The sequence below is a fragment of the Rhinatrema bivittatum genome, unplaced genomic scaffold (genome assembly GCF_901001135.1).
Source record: "Rhinatrema bivittatum unplaced genomic scaffold, aRhiBiv1.1, whole genome shotgun sequence".
NCBI classification, from domain to species: domain Eukaryota; kingdom Metazoa; phylum Chordata; class Amphibia; order Gymnophiona; family Rhinatrematidae; genus Rhinatrema; species Rhinatrema bivittatum.
This window is the reverse complement of record NW_021821016.1, coordinates 85,076-108,790: the sequence shown is the minus strand read 5'-3', so window position 1 is coordinate 108,790 and position 23,715 is coordinate 85,076. Positions and strand designations below refer to the sequence as shown.

Below are 23,715 nucleotides of genomic sequence, written 5' to 3'. Positions count from 1 at the left end.
CGGTGCCATGATAGTGGGAACCTGACCTCCAATGTGTGATAAACCCTGCAGGGACCTCTTGTCCGGTGCTTCCAGAGGCAAAGTAGGCTGATGTCCCATGAAGAACACCTGTCACGGGGACGAAACCCCCAGCTTTGATGGTGGCTGCAGTATTTATTCATTTGAGATACTCGAAAAAGCACCCTCTCACCTTTCTGCCTAAAAAAAAAAAAGTCTATACAGAAATGCAGGTGCAGCCCGAAGATGGTGGACAGAGAGCGCCCTCTAGTGTTCACCGTAAGTGCTGCTTAAAAGGCAGAAGAGAAAACCAAGTGGCTGAAGATGATTGGGGGGGGGGGGGGGGGGGTGTATCTGCCTCTGAGAAACCTTCAATAATTTAAAACCCAAGGGAAGGGGGGAAAGCAGCAGCATGGTCCTTAGCCCTTTCACGGAGACAAATGGTGGATTCCTTTTACTTGTTTTCCATAGTGCAGCCTGCTGCAGTGCTTGTGAAGCAAACAGGAGTCATTTTAGATGGCCACCCCCTTTATTAGATCAATAGAAAATAATAATAAGGCATATACGTAGTACCATGAGCTTCAAAGGTCAGAAAGATCCTATCTTCGGAGGTGTCGGTTGACCAAGAAGGATTCAAAGTCCTTATAAATTTACAAAGCAATGGCTACAAAATACATTGGAACAATTCTGTGCCTTTGTCAGTAAAATATTGATACATTTGTACCTGTATCAAGAGTACTTAAACATCTGCATTTTGTACCCGGCTTAGTATGGCACAGCAACATCTGCATTTGTCCAGCACTTGGAAGGAAGATCGGCCTTCAGTTTTGGGAGTCTGTTTCTTACCAGCAGGTGGCAGTGCAGGTTTGCTGTTCAAGGACGCATTCCTAGAGGATTCATCTGCCTCCTGTGCCTCAAAATATTGAATCACTTTGCCAGGAAAGAGGCTTTATTCCTGCTGAGCACTGCTCTGCGACGCTTTTAACTTTGCACAGATTCAACGTCCTTAGCTTTGCCAAACCCATCCCTCACTAAAAATGTATGTGCAGCACACGCATGCAGCGTGCATGCATGCAATGTGCCTGTTTAGGGAGGAGGAAACAGCGTATTAAAAGCTTGTGATGTGTACATGTAAGGAGGAATGTTATCCATATTATAAGCTTGTGGTGCATAGGGTACATGTAGGAGGAGCACCTTGCGTATTAAAAGTTGTGATGTGTGGGCAGCACTTGGATTTCTGAACCTGGTCCTTAGCTGCCAGCAAGCAGCGTAACTTAGGGGCTTTTCCATTGTTTACCAGCATCTCTCTAGGACTGTAGCCGTGACTCAGCTTCTACTGAATAAGAGCCACAAATAAACAGGACCCCTCGGTCACTGACATCTTTTAACTGAATCAATGGAGACCCTAAGGGCAGGAATGATGAGGCCTCCTCTGGGACCAAGAAGGTAAGGCCAAGTAGCTTAGGAGGTTTCAGGGGCTGTTAGGGCTCCTGATGAAGAAAGAGAGTCTCAGTGAGGAAAGTAAAGATGATATAAGAGCTCCTGGCAGCGAATAAGGATCCAAATATTTTATGGAGGATGACGTGACATGCCCGAGATTTAAACACTGCTTCTCTGAGTCTCGGCTTGCTGCTCTAACCACTGGGCTCCTCCTCCGCTCCTATATGTCCACCCTATCGTCAACCCATCGTCAACCATTGCCGAGTGCAGAGATCAGACGTGGCCCATCGGCCTGGGGTCAGTGGCAGCCTTTACCCCAGCCCAGGACTCTGAGAAAGTCTGGCGTGAGCACTGGGAGAGGGAGCAAGCCAGGGAACCTTAAATTAGCCACTGATTGCTTTCCAGTATTATTGCATTAATGGAAGACCGGCTGGACTAGCAGAATCCTAAATCCCCTTCAGTCATTCATTTGCTCGGAGAAAAAGAGAAGCCTCTGTCCCTTTGCCGCTGCCTTCCCAGCTCTTTCCCTGTGGCTTCTGCTGCACTCCTCCCCCTTCCTCTTTGCTGCTTTCCTTACTGCTTCTCTCCTCCCCAGCTATGGTCGCTCTGCTGCTCTCCTTCCCGGTGACTCTGTGCCTATATCCAGGATGGCCACTAATGTATCCCCAGAATACAGCCCCCCCCCCCCCCCTTGGAAAAAGCCGTACCAAACATTTCCTTGTTTAAAAGGCTCCTTTTCCATCTCCCTCTCTCCTCCTTGACAGTCAGATCAGCAGCGATGCTGGCGAGCTGACAGCCTGGGATCACAATGAACAGTAGAGATGTGCATTTGTTTTGAATGAATGCAGAAAAATGCAATGAATGAGGTAGGTTTTGGTTCGTTTGGAACGCAATGGACCAAAAAAATGACCTCCCATGAAGACATCTAAAAATGACCTCCTATGCAAAAAAAATCAAAAATGGCCGTCTAAGCTCCCTCCAGGAAAGAGAAGGCTTAGGGCCTAGGCATTACCAGCTGGGCCTCTCTGGCCCCTCTGAATCCCACCCCAGCTGGTTCAGAATCCAGCTGAGCATCCCTGTGCCTCGCTGACCACCACCTCCTGCCCATTGACGTTTTCCAGGAGCTCAGGACATTCCCGGCCCTCACTTAACCCCCCCATTCCCGTGGCTCTGCAGTCGTAAGGGCAGGGGGCAAAGTCCACTTTAGAAGTGGAGTACGATGGCCGCCGAGCGACCGGCATTATATTTTCTTCTGCGCCTGTACAAGAAAACGGCACCGGCCGTCCCCGAGACGGATGCAAAGGTGACATCACTGTAGTGCCACCCGGCACAGAGTGAGTGCACCGTTCTGGCCATTTCCACTGCGAGGCTGGGGGGAGGGGGGTTTGGGTGGTCTCTGGCTCATGGGTGTGTGTGTGGGGGGGGGGGGGGTTGGAGGGGCCTGGGGAGGCCCAGCTGGGTAGGCCTGGGCCCTGGGCTGAATTTTAAACTGCCGGGGGGGGGTGCTTGGAGGAGCCCAGAGAAGCCCCACCTGGGGCCAGGCCTCAGGCTTCTCTCTCCCCAGTGGAAAGGGGATTACAGGGCCTCCAAGGGGGGGGGGGGCATGTTTTATTTATTTAATGATTTGGGCAGGGGTGATTTAATAACCGAAACAAACCCTGCATTCCTAATGATCAGCTGCTTCCCCTCCTCCTCCTAGGTGTCCTGATTACGCAGGGAGGACATACTCGCTCCGCTGGCCGGTCACTATTCTGCCCACGGTACCTTGCCCCCCCCCCCCAATAAACTGAACCTGACGAGTAGGAGGGGGGAGATGGAGAAGAACCTGAGGAGAGACAGGAATCCGAGGGCAAGGGGGGTGAAGAGAACTCTGGCAGGGGAGGAGGAAGTAGAAAAGATGAATATGAGACTTGCTTATAAATTTTGGGGATATAAAAAAAAAGAGCCTTCCTGCTGCTTTCTCAGGTCCCGGGTTCATCTGCTCCCCCCCCCCCCCCCCACTCCACCAATTACCCCAATGTCTGGGGCCAGGGCTTCTCCAGGATGGGCTGAGCCAAGCCAGGCAGGGGTCTCTCTCCCCCCCCCACTTCCCCACCTACAAGAGAAATCTCCGTTCACTCTTTCCACGCCAGCTTCGCTTTCAAGACGATGCCAAGGTCAGCCTCAATGAAATGCTCTCCAGACAGGCCCCGCACCTTAAACCCGGGCATGCGTTTCAGCAATAAAACAGCACCCGAGCACCATTTTGCCGACGGCCGACTCGGAACCCATCTCAAAGCTGCCGGTGCCATCTGGTTTTTTAAAAAAGGAAGCCCAGCAGGCGGAATGGACTGGGGATCCCTCCTGCCTCTTTTCTAGGAATGAAGGAGGCACCGGATTTAGATTATGTGCAGGGGAGGCCCAGCCCAGGGTCCTGGCCTTGGGATATTGGATGGGGGGGAGGGGGTAAATGGGTCCTAGAGATGCCCTGAGACCTGGGGAGGGGGGCCCTGTTTTTTCCCCCTTGGAGAGGGTTGTGTAATGTTTATTCTGGTTTGGCAAACTTACTGAACCAAAATAAACATGAAATAAACAAAAAATACAAAAGCTTCCCCCTTCCCTGCAAAACGAGAAGCAAACTGAAATGAGAATTTGTGCGTTTGTGCCTGCACATCCCTACTCCTCTGCCTCCCTGTGCCTCCGCCACTCTCCTCCCAATGCCTTTCACAGGGCATTTCAACCTTTTATTATTATTATTATTTTTTTTTTTTTTTTTTGCATAACAGGACCAGAGGGAAGGACTGATCTTTTTCTAGGGGTGCAGCCGAGGACGGGATGGCTGCTGGGCTCAGTCAGAAGATGGGCTGAAATCCCGGGACGAGAGCCCGCAGTGAGGCCTTAATTAAAACCAGTTCAGCGGCTGGACCATTCCACACCATTTCTGATGCTTTTTTATTTTTTCTGTTTCTGTTTGTTTACTGGTCCGGTCGCTGCAGCAAGCGAGAAAAGAACAGGGCGTCCTGTGGAAACACGAGCGGGAGAGGGAAACTGGGGCTCGCTTTCGCAGGCTGGCGCGTGCACCCACGGCCGACTCTGCACAGCATTTCCTGGAAGGCCCAACACCTATGCATGTCCCCCGCCTCTAAAAACAGCACAAAAAATGAAACCAGACAAGTTCTCGGACATACGCTCTGGCCTCTCACTGTTTGTCATCCGTCGGGGGAGGGCAAATTCCAAATCGAAGAAGCAGGAAAAGCAAGCAGAGGCCAAGCTTTGGGAACGATTTCCCACGCAGCGTTGTAGAAGGGATGGGGGCAGTTTGTGATGTGAATATGAGGGGTGGGGTGGGTGGTCTGTGTGTGGGCAGGGAGTGCTTTCTAACAGGTCAAACACCTTCTTACAGTTCCCATTAGAAAGCCACGGGGAACTATTTTTTATTTTTTTGCAAGCTTGGCTCTTTGAAAACCCCGATCCAGCGTTTCAGGTTTTTGAACCCACCCCAGATAATCACGTTTTCTTCCTGCATGCCAAATCCGGTGAATTCCTGTCCCTTCCTTGGGGAGTTATTGTACCTCTGCGTGTTCAGACAGACAGGAGCACTGAACCCCACCCCCCCCTTTTACATACATAATTCTTTCCAACATTCAGTACCTAGGAAAGTCTAAAATGACATGGAGTGCGTGCAGAATTTATCGGGAAGAAGTTAAATAGCCAAATGCTAAAGAGAAGCGCTTCGCAGTAAAAGGGCCGTCGGACGCAATTTCACATAGGTGACCCGCCATTTACTCCCCGGCAATTCTATATCACGCAGCATAATCCCCTCCTCCTGCACATAACTCTGCATTTGCCCCACAGGCACGGAGACCCGCAGGGGCTGGCAGGAGAAGTGTATGGGTGTTAGCTGGAAATGAGAAAGGAGCAGGGGCGGCTGGGAATTGGCAGGAGGTAACTCACCGGGTCATCTCAAACAGGCTGATCCAGTCCTGGTTTTGTCCTGTTGCAGGCACGGTGTGGTAGATCCACTGAGAAAAGCAGGAATGCGTCTCCATGCTATGCAGTGAGATAAACCAGGCCTGGGTCAGTCGCTTCTGGTTGAACCGGGAGAGCTGGTAATCCTAAAACAAGCCCACACGTTGCATTTCATGTCCTGCTGGACCAGGGGGAAATCTTAACAGGTGCAGTCAAACGCACCTTTCCGCCTGCCCTTGAGTGAGCATTTTCAGTGCGCAAAACGTACTGCTGACGCGGCAGGGAGTTTTGTGTGCAGAAAGTGCGCGTTTCTAAACGGGAGTACGGCTTAGCTCCTGCTCACACAAATCCCATGCAGATGAGGGCCTAAGACACAGTGCTCCCAATGCACAGAAACTACATCTGGGCCAGTGCAACTTTCTTAGCACTGGACACTTAATTCCTGGGTCAGGGCTGGAGTTAAGTTTCTAGGGCTATGAAAAAAAACAGAAACAAACCGTCAGGAATTCTCTGGGTTTGAGCCAGCAGCTGCCGCCACTTAACCAGGTGATTCTTGACTTATCTGGGTACGTGGCGGCAGCTGCCATTTAGCAGGATAAATACCGCTAGATACGTGATTAAATCAGTATCCGGCTACGTGGTGGCGGTGGCAGCTGCAGCCACTTATGTCTCCAGCCCCGTTCCTGAATCAAATGTGTGTTCGGCCTGTTTAGGCATGGTTGGTTGTTGTTTTTTTAAAGTTTAGGGATTTGCATATCATTGGCTTAATGCATTGGGAGTTAAAAAATAATCTAATCTGGGCGTTGAAAACCGGCACGGATTAGTGCATTGGCCTGTGATCTCCAAGGAATGATCTTCCACGCTAGGTCTCAGCTTTCCCCATGCTTGATCTAGCTCGGTGAGCTCGGACCCACCCCGGCCTTCTGTCTCTTCCTGTGTTGGCTGACTTGCTTATCAACTCCTTCAGACTATCAGGGTCTGAAAGGACAGGCTGATGCAGCCTCCCAGTTTTACCCCATGACACCCGCTTGGGGATCTGTAGCTCTATTTTATTTTTTTTTCCTTTGAAGGTGGGATCAGCCTACACTGGAAGGAACGGGGTCGGAGGGAAACCAGCTGAGGCCTCCTTCACGGTTTTAACAAGGCCCACTCCTTTTAAAACAGGCCGGTAACTTCCTGTGTGCTTTCTGAATATTTATTTTCTGTTTTGAGATCTATCAAAGTCTATAATGTGCGGTTACATTTAAGACAGAGAACGAATCCCTTGAGAGGATTTGAAAGGAGATGCGATGAAATATTTGTTCCTCGCCCTCTTGAAAAAGCTCACTTTGCCATTTCTTTTTAGCCCGCAAAGTAAGGCTCATTTAGTTTTGGGCAGATTGTCTGATTTTGGGGGGAAAAAAAGTGCTTTTGGCTCGAGGGCTGGCTTCGCCCCACCGCATGCAGGCAAACTCTGATTTTCGTAAGAAAGTAAGCAAGACGTCTCCACGCGTGCAGCGGGGCCAAATCAGGACTGAATGAGCCTGTCCGAGCTGACCCTGTTTGTCTTTCTACCTCGCCAGGGAACGCATTTAAAGGTTTCGAGCCCCACGCACGGAGCTTAAAATGCATAAATCCCAGCAGCTCGCACCGCAGCCTCTCCCCACGGGTCAGAGCGTCGTGGACGACTTGGCCTTGGACGACAGAACCTGCCTGAAGCGCCTTTTCAAGTCCTGCATGTTGGGCGACTTGGGCCGGACCAGGTGAAGGCCCCTCCTCTTCTCCCCGTTGCTGCCGCCTATCACTCGGCTCACTTCCTGGCACAGCTGGTAAAATGCCTCGTGCACCCCCTCGAAACGTTCCGGGCGGACACCTCCGCGTAGGTGCTGGTGAGCTCGCCGGCCAACTGCGGCCCCTCCTCGGGGGACACCTGCCGGGCCCGCAGCAGGTCTCCTTGTGGCAATCAGGAGGAGGGGGATGCTGGCGTTGGGGTGGATCTTGCGGATGTGCTGGCAGAGCGGCCGCACCACCCGGAAGCTCTCGTAGTCGGTGATGGAGTAGACCAGGACGAAGCCGTCTGCCCAGTAGATGGACCGGTTTATCTGCTCTGCCTGACAACAGATGTTCTCAGCATCGTCCTGCCGGCAAACGTACAAAGAGGCAGAAGTTACAATGTGCAAAAAACGATAGTCCACCGGGAAAAACCTTTAAGAGAGGGCTAACTTAAGGCCTGGCTTTTCGTTCCATCATTATTGATCATACCAGAAAGATAAGTAAAATCGCAGCTTCCTACTTTGAACTTTTCAGAGGTTTATATTCGGTGAGATTAATATAAATATATAGGAGGCAATAAACCCTGCTGAGTTTGCCAAAATAATCTAATCAAAACTATGCAGGTAGATTTGCTTTGAATTATTTAAATTACTCATACACATTTGCATCTTCTCTTTGGGCAGGTACTTTTTTTTTTAAGGGAAACTTATGAGAATAGGTTTATTATTCAAAACTACCCAGACAAGGGCCTCACCCCCAACCAAGCTCCAGCCTGGAAAGGCCCCCACAGGTACGCAGGTAACAGTGGCCATGTTGTCGACATGCGCAGGTACTTTTACCCGTGTGCAGGGCGCACGATAATTTAAAAGCCCATTTACCTGAGTTCAACAGCATTTTTACCTGCGGAAATGTCTTGGGACTACTGTCCCCCCATAAATATTACCAGTGCACTTGTACCAGTGCTGCACGGAGTTTTATGTTTCAAGGACAGAGGGAAAGTCTCTTCTGAGCTGGACGAGGCGGTTCATACAGGAGAAATGCTGGCAGGTACCAAGCTGTACGACCAGTGTTTGGAATTAGTTTAACAGTTGTTTTTTTTATTGACTTAAAGGTCAGCGCGTGCACAATAAAGCCAGTATCTTGACAGTGCCAATATTTTCCATGATGTCAATACCCCACTCAATGATACAACAACCAAACCAATAGTGAAGGACAAAGACCACTAAAATATTAAATTGCAAGAAGGAGTATCTTGTGCAGGAAAGTTAAAACAGTTAAGCTCTCCATCTAGGCTTAACCCATAGTTCAAAACGAAGCAGCATATGGCATCATTGTTGTGTCTTCTGGAAGTTGCTGTGTGGTAGCCAAACCTGCCGAAATGTAGCATAATCTTTAGATGATGGAGTAGAGGCAATTTATTTATTTCTTTATTTAGAGGCTTTTCTATACCGATATTAGTGGGTACATCATATCGGTTTACATCCAAACTGAAGATAGAAATTACATAAAACAGGGAGGGGGGTGGGATAACAGTGGCTAAAAACTGATAATAAATTAAAGGATGGCAAGTGGAAAAAAAGAAAGAACTGCAAAGAAAATAAGATTACATCATTACATCGTAATATAAGATTATTAGTAGCAATAAATAAATTAGCAATAAATTAAATAAATCAATAAATTAGGAATAGTATCAATAAATAAATTAGTATCAATAAATAATAATAATCAATATTATTATCAATATTGATTATGTCAGTTATCAATTGTTATCAATACCAATATTATCTATAATCAATAAAATAAATAATCAATAAAGTATCAATAATCAATGTATTTATCAATAAATAAATTAGTATCAATTATAAATAAATTAGTAATCAATAAATAAATTAGCAATAAATTAGTATCAATAAATTAATTAGTAGCAATAAATAATATCATAACAAGATTATTAGTAGCAATAAATACGACATTCCAAATAATCCATGTCAGTCATCCTCATTATCCAATCAGACAAAGGTTGGGGTGGGGGGTTAGGCTTTAACCAACTGTAAAGTATGCATTTCTTTCCCAGCAGAATGCCTGTCATCAAGAGTAACTTATGAAACCTCCCCACCAAAATATGGGGGATCCAAATACCCCAGTATACAAAACTCAACTGAAAAGTGAATTCTCAAATACCCAATTACATCTGACCAGAAAGTTTGCATGAGTGAGCCTGCCCATTAACAGTGATACAGAACCTTGAGCCTTTCGTTTCATACAGGCGTCTGATTTAACAATTGCAATTTGTTTGGCTCGTGTAGCCTCTAGAGAATACCTGAGGTTCACTGAGGGAAACAGCTGGAATAGATTTAGTACAGAGTATACTACGGTTAGCTGTAAATGGAATACTGCAGTCCCTTCCCCGCACAATAGCAAGCACGGTCAAAACAGAGGAATGACGGCACGGATTTAACAATTTGTAAAGGCGCGATATTGAAAGGGTCTTTCTGCCAATCTCCTGCAAAAAGGAATCAAATGCTGCAGAGATATAAGGAGTATCAGATCGCACGAAAATAGAAAAAGATAATGGCTCAGTTGTAGGTACAGTACATAAAGAATTCACGTCTGGAATGCCTTTTTCCTGGAGACGAGTATTAAAGGAAGCCATCACAGTGGTTTACAGGACCCATACATCACCCAGGGTAGAAATCCCTTTATCCGCTAATCTGTTATAAGTAGCACATGTCATAGCTGGGGTAAAGTCAGGATTACCACAGATAGGAATAATGGTGTGGCCCTAACCTGTACCCCCCTCTTTAGAGCTCTTAAAAAATCCCAAGCTTTCTGAGTTGAGACTAGCAATACACGGAAAGCCATCAACTTCGGCAATCACCTGCTATCTGCATGGAGGACATGTTTTAAATCCAGGAATAGACAATCTGCTTCTGAGATGCTACATCCATGAAACAACTAGAGTCTTTCGACCATTCTGAGAGGGATCCCAACAAAATTGCCATATTATAGGATTGAAAATGAGTAAAATTGAGCCCTCCTTCATCAGCTGTCATAGAACCTCTCTTGCCCTTTTCCCTATCCACAGAAATTGGAACACAAGTAGTTAAGACTCAACAGATTTTTATGCCAAATAATCATAGGCAACTAAGGCAGGGGTGTGACAGGTCGGGTGAACCATCTACAGGCACAAAAGCCGTACTGGAGTAGAAAAGGTTTTTATTCACTCAATTGAATTATCAGGCAGACATATCTTGCATTTGAAGGGAGGGACAGAACACAAGATCAAAAAGATCTTCAACAATATGGGAACAGACAGATCTGTGAAATGTAGAAGTAGATGATAAATGACAAACACCCGCAAAACACTCAAAAACAGAATACCCACCGAAATGAGATTGCAATCTGAATTTAAAACTTTTTAAAAAGACCTAAAAGCATGGTATTTGGCATTGCTTATAAGGAAGGTGAATGAGAGCAGCCCAAAACAGGAGCTTTACCACTGATCTTTTACCATCGTTTGTTGCTCTGCATGGTTGTCACCCCGGATCCTTTTCAGAGATGTCTTCCTTATGCTAGTAACCACAATTATATTATTTCATATTTTCACCTTGGGAATACCTTTGAATGTTATTCTATTTTTGAGTGTTTTTGCGGGTGTTTGTCATTTATCATCTACTTTTACATTTCACAGATCTGTCTGTTCCCAAATTGTTGAAGATGTTTTTGATCTCCTGTTCTATCCCTCCTGATACAGCCAGTGCGAAACACGGCCGTCGGGGGACCAACAATGTTATTACAATTAATTGTTCTACTGCTTTCAAATGCAAGATATGTCTGCCTGATAATTCCATTGAGTGAATAAAACCTTTTCTACTCCAGTACGGCTTTTGTGCCTGTAGATGGTTCACCCGACCTGTCACACCCCTGCCTTAGTTGGATTCATCCCGTTGGTGTGTTCTTTGTTCTCCACTTGCCTGTTGGATTCGTGGACCCTTGGACCGATCGGAACCAGATGACGAGCCGCTGAGTGAGGTGGCAGCGGAAGTCCCGATCGGAAGGCGGCAAGGACCGAGTTCTGAGTGGCTGAAGTGGAATCCCGGAAAGCCCTATGAGACCAAGGGCTGTGGCAAGGAAGGACGAAACGGTGAAGCTGGTGCGATGGTGAGAAGATCTTCGCCCTGGAAGCCGAGCCTCCCCAAGAGGAGCTCGTAGGAGTTCGGCCGCTGGGACTTAGGAGATTCACCCTGGAAGCCGGCGTCCCCCCAGGAGGAGCCCGTAGGGACCCGGCCGCTGGGACTTAGGAGAGCCCGCGGGGGCGGAGTCAGATGGAGTCCGAAGTAGTCGCTCACCAGTCCAGAGTCGTGTGCCAGGGAATCGTCGCTTGCCAGTCCGGGATCAGAAGCCAAAGGATCGCTGTAAGCCACACCAGGGTTCGAGAGCCGGGAGTCGTCGTAAGCCAGTCCAAGATCTAGAGCCAGAGAGAACACGTAAGCCGCGCCGGGTCAGAAGCCAAGAGTCGTCGTAATCCAGTCCAGAGTCGGGAGCCGAGAGTCACCGTAAGCCAGTCCGAGATCAGGAAGCACAGGGAAACAAGAGGATCAGGAACGCAGCAACTGGAGACAGGAGTGAACCTGGGAACCTCGTTGCAAGGCACTGGAGGAGAGCAGCTGCAGGGCTTAAGTAGCCCTGCAGCGTCTGACGTCATCGGAGGCAGTCCTGAGTGTTTCCCGCGCTGGCCCCTTTAAATAGAAGGCTGAGACGCGCGTGTCTAGGGGGCGGGGCCAGCCGCCGAAGGACGCTGACTGCTCCGGCGGGGCGGAAACGGAGCAGGAGAGGGCCCTGCAGGCCCGGGCGATGCTGCCCGATGTCGGGGCTGACGCGGGGGAGGTCCCCGGAGGCCTGGGGGACGCGGGAGGACACCGAGGCCGCGACCGAGTAGGCAACGATCCCGGGGCCGCCCCGGATCGCAACAGTGCCTGGTAATAATCATAGGCAACATAAGCAGTAGATAGAATAATTTTGGAAAAGAATCATTATTATCAAGGTGATTCTTCCTTGAAATGACAAGGGAAAAGGTGCCCAGCTCTTCAGCTTGTTCTCAAATACTTTCAACATCCTGGGAATATTCGCCTGATATAATTGAGATGGATCACAGGGTATTCAGACTCCTAAATATTTAAGTTGACCAGTCGCCCACTTAAGTGGAAAGTCTACTCAAGTAGAGGCCAAACCCCCAAAGACATTTAATCCCTCGGACTTTTCCAAATTTATCTTCAAGCCGGAAAAAGAGCCATAGGTTAGAGCTGATGGTAATGAAAACTTAGCATTTGTCAAAAGTAGTAAAATATCATTGGCAAATGATAATAACTTAAGTCCGCTTTCTCCAATTGATATATACGATACCTGTGGTTCACACTCCAAAGTCAGCAGAAGGGGCTCCAGGGATAAAATAAAAAGCAGGGGCCATGAAGGGAATCCCTGCCTGGTCCCTCACTGTTCCGACAGAACCCTGATTACACAAACGCGTGCAGTCAGACTGGAACGGAGGGCTTGACTATATTGTAAGATAGGCCCCTCAAATCCCACAAATGGAGAGGACAGAGAGACCCTATCAAACACCTTCTCTGCATCTACACCTACCATCAGGGGGGATCTCTCACTGATCTGTGGCCGTCAAGCTTCTAGAGCTGCTAACAATTTCCGTATATTAATACTCGAACGGCGCCCTGCAATAAAATCTCACTTGTGAGGAAGATACTAAGGAAGGCAAATGTATTAGCAAGTATCTTGGCATATATTTTAATATCCTGGTTTAACAGGGAAATAACAGGCTGGGTTTTGCAAATCGTGCCCTGGTTTAGGTAGTAGGGTGATTACAGCCTGCTGCGGGAGCTGAGGCATTGATCCCTGTTTCACCATATTGGAGTATAAAGAACAGAATGGGCTAACCACCCCATTCAGACAAAATTTTATAAAAATCACAGTTTAAGCCATTTGGACCTGGAGATTTTAAAGAAGGGAGAGAGCCAATTATACAACGCACTTTATATGTGGAGCATTCAGCCTATCTAAAGAGGTTTGGGAGAGCTTCAGCAATGCTAAGTTCTCAAAAATTTGTCACATACTCCAGACTGTTCCTAGCAAATATAAATCTCCATAATATTGTCAAAAAATATGACAAATCCCTTGGACATTATGTTGGGAATGACCTGCCGAGGGCTTGACAGTGGCAATAAACTTAGACTCACCACTCACTTTCACCAGACGAGAGAGCAATTTGTCTGGCTCACTGCATGTAAATAAAATTTACAGTTTAAGGATTGTAGAGAAGCTGTGCTCTGCAATGCAGTAGGGCTAAAAATTCACTAAGCACACAGAATTCCTGAGTATGTAGCATAGATTGCTTAAGGGATTCTAATTTAGTCTCCAAAGAGATGATGTCCTTCATCCATGTCTTCCTTTTCCCCGAAACATAGCTAATAATGTCCCCATGTCACACTGTTTTTGCAGTTTCCCAAAAAAGGACGGGTTGATCCATATGCTGAGAATTAAAATCAGCATATTGCTCCCATTTATATTGTAAGTAAACTGCAAAATCAGGTCGCTGTGTAGCCAAAGAGGAATTCTCCAAAGTTTCGCCCGATCTAAAGACAGTGTTTAGGGTACATCGAACTGGAGCATGATCAGAAATGATTACAAATGGAATATGGTCTGTCCAGTGCCAAATTACTTTTCTTATCTGCACCTCCAGCACTATGTGACCACTTTACCCAAAACGGACCTCGCGACTTCACTGTTAGACCTGCTGGACACTCTTTTCAGGCCAGAAGGGAGTCCGTGTTCGGTGGCTACCCTTCGGAACAAGATTAAGACAACTTACCGCTCCTCCCACCTACACCGCCATCATGGATAGCTGGCGGAGAGATGGGGGACACTCAGGTGCAGGAGGACATGCTTCGTAAAAGCTTCCGTTCGTTAAAAGACCTGACTGGTAATATGGCGTTACATGAACTCCACCTGAAGGCCCTACGGAGAGCCTACGTGTTGCGATGGCAGGCTTTTAAAGCAGGCATAGCCCAAGGCCAGCAGTGTCCTAGGTGTCAAGACAGAAAGGGGCACGCTGACTCATGCTTTTTGGTCCTGTACTGTAGTCCAACGCTTCTGGGCCAGGGTCCTGGGATATATCTCCACACTTTTAAGGCATCATATCCCTATGGACTTGGGGGCCATTCTCTTCGAGGACATGAGGCCTACGGGACTTAAACCTCGAGGTGCCACGTTACTGCTCCGCAAAGCATGTCTTCTGGGTAAAAAAAAAAATCAATCTTGTTGGCGTGGCAGGAGGCCGCGGGTCCTTCCTACTGGACCTGGCGCAATTTATTGCACCATCTGGCGGTTATGGATTACAAAGCATCACATAACTCTTTCAAGAAACAGCAGGCTTTCACGGGCACTTGGCTCAACTATCTTGGACTCACTTATCCCCAAAGGCACGGAGCTTAGTATTAAATAACATCTCATAACTGGATCGCCTGGGACATCACCTTGGGATCAAAGGCTTCTTGTCTGGCAGCTTTGAGCCACTTTACTATTATAGTGCTACATGCGCCCGAATCCCAATTTGTATTATTACCTGCATTATTATTTCTAATTCTACTCACGTGAAGGTCTCTCTCTAGAGAAACTTGGGGGCTGGGTTGGGGGGGGGGGGAATAGAGGACTCTGTATTTTTTCACTGCTTTATAGTTGTGGAATAAAGGGTTCTTATGTTTGTTGACCTGCAGGGGCGGGATGTGCCAGTGCTCTCACGCCCGTCTCCTCCGCTGCAGTTATATTCCTTTATGATTGTTAGCTTATCCGGTTCAGTGATCTGTTGAGTGTTTATCTGTACAAGATTGTGTTTTGATTACAATAATAATAAAAACAGATTAACCATAAATATATTGAAAAGCACCGGTCCAAGTACAGATCCCTGAGGCACTCCACTGTTTACCCTTTTCCACTGAGAAAATTGACCATTTAATCCTACTCTGTTTCCTGTCTTTTAACCAGTTTGTAATCCACGAAAGGACATCGCCTCCTATCCCATGACTTTTTAGTTTTCTTAGAAGCCTCTCATGAGGGACTTTGTCAAACGCCTTCTGAAAATCCAAATACACTACATCTACCGGTTCACCTTTTTCTTTTTTTTATGCAATTTAACAAAACTTATTACAAGAATTTCTCTTGAAAAATGAAATACAGAGATGTTACTACATCCAATTACAATTGAAACCTTTAAAGGAAAATCTAACATCTTCCGCAGCTCTGCAATGAAGTCCACCAGTAATGGGGGGCAGGATTTACTCAACAAAGAAATTTAAGATAATCTTATGTCAACATATTAGTTCGATAGATACAGAGAGTTATTCATTATTAAGGACAAGCAGTTCAATGTTGGCACTTGCTGGGGTAACATTTTCCCTATTAAAAACTGGGTTAACTGTGGAGGGTCATAAAATATAAGTATTACTATTGTACTTAACAGTACATTTGCAAGGGAATTTCAAAAAGAATGACCCCCCCCCAATAAGCAAAACTTGCGGTTTTAACAGTAGGAAGGCTTTTCTCCTTTTTTGTGTCTCACGCAAGACATCTGGAAAAACTCTGATATTACAACCAAGAAATACCTCGTTTCTATACCGTAAACACAACCGCAGTAGCCAATCTTTATCATGATCCAATGCTAAGCCTACTATTAATGTTGCTGGTGTCGCCAAGTCAGTGTCTGAACTTTCTAGATGTTAGAAATATCAATTATTTGATTTTGCCCAGGGTCTATAGATCTTCTCCCTTGAGTTTGCTCCTCAGATCTTCTTGTTTTGGATGCATAAAACATCTTTGAGATGGGGGGCATTGCTGCCTCTTCTATTTTTAGTATTTCCAACAAATAACGTTTAAACAGGTCTCTTGGGGTGTCAATGGTACCTGAGGGAAATGTATAAATCTCAGGTTTCTATATTTACTCACATTCTCCAGGTTTTCTAATTTCCTTGCAGTACAGTTACTGTCCTTAATAAACGTTGCCTGTGTTGCCTTAATTTCCAGTATCTGTTGTCTGTTAGACATTCCTTGGTTTTCCAACTCCACTGTTGCATGTTTTAGCACTTTCACTTCCTCTTCAAAACGAGCAACTTTTACTGTTAATGGCTGAACAATTTGTATTATAGAAGCGCGCATCTCAATAATTGTTTCCCATAAAATTTCCATTGAAAAATGAGAAGGTCTTACCACCTCAGAATACTTTGAATTGGGACCACAGTTATTCCCCCAGATCTGTCCAACAACGAAGAAGCTGCATTCACGTTGTTTACTCCCTCGATGTTACTTGGGTTTGCTGGTGGCGTTTCAACCCCTCCGTTCCCTGCCAGGATATGCCCTTCGGTCGTCTGGCGTGCCTGTTTGGATCAGGGTATCTCTCTCGCCTGCTGGGTTCTCCGGCGGTGTCCTCGTCGCGGGGCTCAAAGGTGACATCGAGCCTGGGAGAGAGGGGAGCTCAACTTCTCCTCCCCAAATCTCCAGCAGCTGAGCATTTCCCGTGTTTGCCTCTCTGTGCACGATATGGGCATCCGTTGGCCCCGAGATCGGCGTCGACGACGGGGGAATTGTAGGGTATGGTTCCCCTCGTGGTTTTCGCTTCCTTCCCATTAGAGGTAATTCTTTAGCAAGTAAAATTTTCAGGCAACGCAGGAGCTCAAAGTCGTGCTACTCTATCGAGCGGCCCTCTTAGGTCCCGCCCCCCAACCGGTTCACCTTTTATCCACATGCTTATTAAGCCCTTCAACAAAAATGAAGCAGATTAGTGAGGCAAGACTTCCCTTGGGTAAATCCGTGTTGACTGTGTCCCATTAAACCATGTCTTTCTATATGCTCTGTGATTTTGATCTATAGAATAGTTTCCATGATTTTTCCTGGCACTGAAGCCAGGCTCACCGGTCTCTAGTTTCCTGGATCACTTCTGGATCCCAAATGCTTGAAAAATCCTTACATTGCTGTGACACTGTAGGCAAAAAATCTTGAAACAAAAGCAAACCATGCTTACAAAAGGCTTGGAACAGTATTGCTTTATGGGCATAATTTAACAGCCGAGCTATAACAACCCCATTGCCTGTCTATTACCAAGCCGGCACGCTCGCTCAAACGACAGCTTGCCTTGTAATTCAGGTAAATGTAGCTGCATCAGCAGCCAGGCTTCTAATGTGGTTTGTAGCTCTGCGTCTGGGATAGATTCAGCTAGGCCCACCAGACGTATGTATTTCGCCAAGAGCGATTTTCTAAGTCGTCAATCTTCCATTCCATCGCAGCCTTATCTTTACCTAAATTATGCACCCGGCCTTGCAGAGCTAATACATCATCTTCTGCAGTTGAAACACGTTGCTCAATGAGGTCCACTCACTTACCAATATCAGACATAGCAGCATTCAGCACTTCCAGTTTATCTGTTAATTTTGCAAAATATGCCTTGAGTGCGCCACTAACAGAGTCCATCGCTTTTTAAATTAACAAGCCTGTACCATCACCATTAGCAGCACCATCTGCAGGTGCATCTGCCATCTTAGAATCTCCGCCACGCTGCTAATTTTTCTCTTTTTTTTAGCAAATCTTGTGGTCATCGCTGTTACGCCCGTCGGTCACAGACGGCTGCTCGCCTCTCTCTTCTCTTCTGTGACTCCGTTGGGGAAAGTGGCAGCCTCCGCCACTAGTACCGACCCGCCTGGCGTTCCCGGGACGGCGTGGGCGCTGCCGACCGCCATCTTGATTCCGGGGATCACATAGGCGTGGGAATCCTCTGGCATACCCCGCGCTGCGGGCCACTACCATTCCAGATCTACGTGAGGAACCCCGCTAGTGAACCCTGCGCTGCCATCTCTACGAGAGGACCTTATCAGTGCACCCCCGCTCTGCGGACCATTACCAGATTGCTACTAGGAGGTATTCCCTCTGGGTATACCCCATCTCACAAATATTGTGCTTGTCTCTGCACTGCCCGCTTCTTGGACAGTATTTCTCTCTCTTAATAGACTCTATTCCACAGCTGTGTCTGAAGCCTGCCGAGATCTCGCCTCCCGAAGGTGAGGCTCACAGGGCTCCTCCCTGTGGGTGGTACCTTCGCTCCCGTCGGCCCAGGGGCCCAAAACATAGAAAACCCTAACAGTCGCAAAGAGATCAAGTCAGGGATAAGTCTTTGAGAGCACAGGAATTCGACACTCACTTGAAACCTTTTCAGCACTTTTATTGATTTTAATTGGGGGTGGCATCCAGAGCTGAGGCAGAAGGACATCTGATTCAGGTCATGCCCATGTGATCTTTCCCAGTGTTTGGAATTAAACCGTGACATTGGGATTAGCATCTACTGAAAAAATGCTAGGGGAAGTTTAATATCCATAGGAGACAGGACCTTGGTTTCTTATCTCAGCTGAAAGACAGAGCTCGCAGGAGCCTGCTGTCTTCTCATTGCATGCTGGAATTATGTCCCTCCTGCTTGGCTACTGACCCCCTACTCCCCAACTTCCACCTTGGGGTTCTCCTGTCCGTGTGCTGGACAGGACTAATTCTGCATAATGTCTGAGAAGTTAAATGGGCCAACCTGCTTCAGATCATGACCTGAGATCCCCCTCTAGCACTGCGACCGAAGTATTTATCTATTCAAAATCATTTAAATTCCAGCAATCTGACTTATTCATGCATTCCATAATTAATGCACACACTGGGTTTTTAAAATTCACCTTTAAGGGGGCAATTTGCACTCAACCAGGTAGTGCAAATTACTGTGAGATCAGCCCCGCGGCTGCAAGAAACGGCATTTGATTAAACACGACTCCTGCTGTCGCCCACGCCACAACCTGGCAGGCTGCTATGGAGTCTATCCCATTGCAGCTAAATATCAGGAGAGGCTCAGTAGACCGTCAAGGAGCTCATCCCACACTGGCTGAAGAGAGTAAGTGAGGACCTGGCAACTGCCAGCAGATCCCATCCCGCTGGTGGCTGAAGAAGAGGCCCAGGCCCTTAGAGAGAGAGAGAAAGAATGTGTGTGTGTGTGTGTGTGTGCGCGCGCGAGCACACGTATGGGAGCCTGCTTCGTGTGTGTGAGAGAGAGAAAGAGAGTGTGTGAGAGAACCTGTGTGTGTGTTTTTGCTAGTGTTCCTGTGGGGTTTTTTTTTTTTGCTAATTCATAGATCCTGTGGTGCCAGCAGGACTTACTTCCAGAACTGCAGGAGTCATACATTAGGTGGGTCAGATAAATGAGAGACTATGTATGTGAGGAGGAGAGAGAGCATGCATGAATGAGAAAGTGTGTATGTTAGGGAGAGAGCGGGTGTGAGATTTGTTGAGCATGGTGGTATATCAAATTTTATTAAAATGATCACATTGTATTAAAATTAGAGACGGAGAGAGCATATGTGAGGGAGAGTGCATATGAGTGAGACAGAGAGAGCATGTGTGTGAGAGTATATGAGAGAGGCAAGAGAGCATGTGTGTGTGAGAGAGGGAATATGTTTGTCAGCATGACTGTGTATGTGAGAGAGGGAATGTGTGAGTGAATGAATGAACATATGTGTGTTACAGAGTGTGTTTATGAGAGAGAACATTTGTGGCTTTCTTCCCCCACCCCCAATCCAAGACAATCTCATGTTGACTGGAAATCAAAACTTTCTAGGTATGAATTGTGGGAATTTTTGTTTCCTTATTAGTTTTAATTTTAGAGTGTTATTTGATGTGTCTGCTATTTTGAAATATTTTATTGGTGTTTGGGAGCTTTTTAAAAACTTGTATATGAGTTATTAATTTTTGGTGTCCTTTTTCAGCTGTTTTGAAATATTTTTATCAGTATGGTTTTACTGTTTTGATTAATGTATTTATTATATTTCTTGATTTTATTATTATTTTTTTGTTTAATGAGGAATGGTGATGTTTCTGGTTTCTATAGTTACACTATATACAGAGTCTGGCTTGTTGCGGTTTCCAATTCAGTTTTTGTATGCACGTTTCTATTTGTACTTTATGGTCTCTTTATTTTGTATTTATTAAGGGTCTATTTGTATTCTGCATGTGTGCCCGAGAATAGGTATTCTGCTAGCAAATAGTTTCTATGTAGGAATCTGTAGCCGCCTAATTATTTTTCAATTAAAATCTATTGTTATAAATGCATAATTCTTAATTGTGTGTGTGTGTTGATGTGTGTGTGTGTTTGTGTGTGGTGGGGGGGGAGGCGCAAGACTATAAGGTTCACGCAGGACACCTAATATCCTTGCACAGGCCATGGGTTCCAGGGGAGTGGGGTGAAGATTCAGAGGGTGGAGGGGGGGCATTTTTTAAAGTTTAGATTACTGAAGGGAGCTGGGCTTTATTTGGCAGGCCTGGGACAGAGACTGAATGAATAGAGGGTGCAACTTAGTAATTGTTAGCATAGGGTAGCAAACAAGCTAGCACCAGCCCTGCTGCTCCTGGCCAAGTACTGAGTCTGTTGGAAATGGTGTGAATCTGGCCGAAACTTACTGTTGCGTCCATTGGACTCAGACGGCTTCGTCCCACATGCCTCACCTCTATTTCTGCTTTTCCACCAGCCTCGGGAGAATGGCGTCCGTAGCGTCTCCTAGCCGCACCCTCCGGCGTCCCCGGAGCGGCTATGGCGCGGCGTCCCGCCACGTTCTACCCGAGGGCCTCCTAGGGCGTGTGCACGCGCACGTCTCACGTCTTTACTGCAGTGTTGGCGCGAACCTCGGGGGCGTCTCCCTCGAGTGACGTCACTGCTTCCGACTATTTAGCCTGCCCACTTGCTAACCACCATTGAGTTAGCAAGGATTGGATTCGTCCGGTCTAAGCTGCTCTGCCGCTTCTGGCTGCTGCTGGAAGCTCTCTCCACCCTCCGGGGTTCTACTAACTTGGGTACCCGCTCCTCGGGGGCCCTTTGCTTATTTACAGGTGCCTATCCTGAATCCAGGTACTCACTCCTCGAGGGCCTGCATTGTCTATCCTGGTGCCTGCTACCAACTCTACCATTACAGCTACAAGAGAGTGAGTACTAACATCTGCCAGTCTGTCTCACCTTCAGCTCCTCACTGAATACCTGCATCGGAGCTCTCTACACCACCATTGTGGGACGGGTCTCCTCCGCCGAGGACCCCAGACTGCTGCTACAGAAACTCCTCTCTACTGCCACCTCTGGCAAACTCTACAAGCTGCATAATAAAGTTATTACCTCTGTGTTTTGTGCATCTGAGTCTAGCCTGGTGCTACAGTTCCCCGCGGGAGTCTCGATCACTGTTGCCCTAAGAATCCACCAAACACTTCGAAAACCTAACACTTACACTTTCATTTCCCAGAGAAGACAGGCCTCATTATCATCATGAAAATAGCGTTTACGCCAGAGCCCGTTTTACATTCTTTAAACCGTTCTACAACAACCGATCCTCATCTGCTACCACCCCTTTGAAAATGTTTTTGCTTGAATTTTTTGTCTTTTGTGTTTTTCGGTCAGGCTCAGCTCTCCAAATGTTAAGTAATTTAGTTCAAGGTTTTCTTCCCAATTTAAATCCAGTGGTTATTAACTTCAAACATCTGGCAGACGAAGTGGTATTTACAGCTGCCAGGGTCCTTTTCAAAACAACCTCCAAAATTAATTAAAAACCAACATTTGTGTTTTCAAGTCGTGGAAGCCTGGTGTCATCCCTTGCTTTAGACTTTAATAAATCAGCCGAGTGTTCATACTTTGGAGAAGAAACATCTGGAAAGGCTGCCCTTGAAAGACTGGAATGTCCCAAAGGCACAAAAAATAATAGAAAAGACATGTGCCCCCCCCCCCCAAAAAAATATGTCTGCTGAAACATATATTCTTCTTTTATTATTTAACTACAATATATGCAAGAGCAGTTGACAGAGCAGTCCTTTTACTTGCTTATGCACTCGGAGAATGGACCAAAATCTAATATTGCATGGATGCAGAATAAACACAGCCACTTTGCTTGGAAATCAGTTTGTTTGGCTTTAAGAGTGTGAAATCGGTTCTCTTCCACCATCTTGCCTCAGTGCAGATTTAAACGCATTGCATCCAAATCGGGATGGCCTCAGCCTGACCTGATGCCATCGCTAATTGTTCTTACATGATGAGCCAGCTGTGTTAGCTGCCGCCCTTTGCTAAGCGACTTAAATATCATACGTTTAAGACAGAACCAGACGTTCCGATGCAGTCCCAAGCTCCAGCCATGGCCTATGCTTGCTTCGGTGGGATAATTTGGAGAGAAAAAGAGAGAGAGAGAGGAGAGAGATGTTCATTCTCTCTCTCCTGAAATGCACAGGAGAGAGGAAATTCCAGGAGCACGGAAAAAAGGAGAATACTCTATTTTTAACTCCGAGAAAAAGGAGCGGCATTGCCAGCTGATCTAATCTCTGGAGAGAGAGCCTAGGCTATGCCTGGCTTTTGGATACCTCTACCTGATCATCATCATTTTACATTTATAATCCATTTGCTTCCAATGACCCCAAAGCATTTGACCACAACACATTCCAAAGGGCCTGCATCGTTATCTGTAGAACTAATGTGAAATGGAAGCAGCAGAACTGCAAGTAGCACAGTGCACTCGGGGGTTAAAAACAATCCCTCCACCAGCTGTGTATAAGAACGGGCAGTACTTTAAGAAGAGAAGCGTTCATTTTCTGTTGAGCAGCTGTTTGTTCCTGCACAGCTGCTGACCAGTTAATGCACAGTAATTTCTCATGGAGACTTCCTCTTTTACCACTGAAAATGTTTGCACTCTCTCTCTCTCACCTACAGTTCCCTGGCTCGATGCCTTCCTGTGAGGCTTTGAAGCAGCACGGGAACAACGGACAAACAGGCCGATGCTATATCGTGCACTGAGCCTGGCGCACAGGCTAACAAGCTCTTGGACGCGTGTTTTGGATGCATTTGATTAAATGATGCATGCAAAAGGGGATTAGCGCGTCCAAAACGTGCGTCCAAACCAGCGCACAGCTAACAGCGCTCATCACGTGTAAATGCATATAGATGAGGCTATTAGCTATTACCCCCGATACAAAAAAATCACCGGGTGCCCAATGCACAGGTTTTAACATGGAAAACTTAATGCCAGCGTTGTCTTTATGTTCTCCGAGCCATCTGAAACCCCCCACCTGACAAAGCTACAAAAAAAGCCCAAAAGACTGCTTTCCTGTGGTTCCTCCTACTTAGTATGATCCAGTAGTTTTTAAACTTACATCTCCTCCACAGCAGAAGTAAACTTACGCGGCACTAGACCTGGCCGAGCCCCCGGGCACATAAGGATTTGCATGCACCTCTCTCAGCCCCGCCCTGGAACGCCCATGCCCCGCCCAGACTCCACCCAGACCACGCCCCTTTCTGAACCAGAGTGAGATGGGCGCACAGTGGGAGATAGGCACATATCTGGGCAGCTTTTAAAATACGGTGGACGTGCGCAAACGCAATTTGCATCCCCTAATTGCTGCGCTTGCCAGACTTTTAAAATCCACCTTTTCGATTATTGCACCAACATTATTTATTTTATTTATTGATTCAAAATTTAT

The 23,715-nt window shown here is 46.7% G+C and overlaps 1 protein-coding gene across 1 annotated transcript in view; it reads right to left on the bottom strand.

Moving 5' to 3' along the window:
• Nucleotides 1-7,030: 7,030 nt before the first annotated feature.
• Nucleotides 7,031-23,715, bottom strand: part of LOC115082369 (ras-like protein family member 11A-like) — a 39,212-nt gene continuing 22,527 nt past the window's right edge. The window contains 3 exon segments of the mRNA XM_029586602.1: nucleotides 7,031-7,228; nucleotides 7,231-7,316; nucleotides 7,318-7,502. Coding sequence (XP_029442462.1) covers nucleotides 7,035-7,228; nucleotides 7,231-7,316; nucleotides 7,318-7,502 — 465 coding nt within the window. The 3' untranslated portion in view covers nucleotides 7,031-7,034.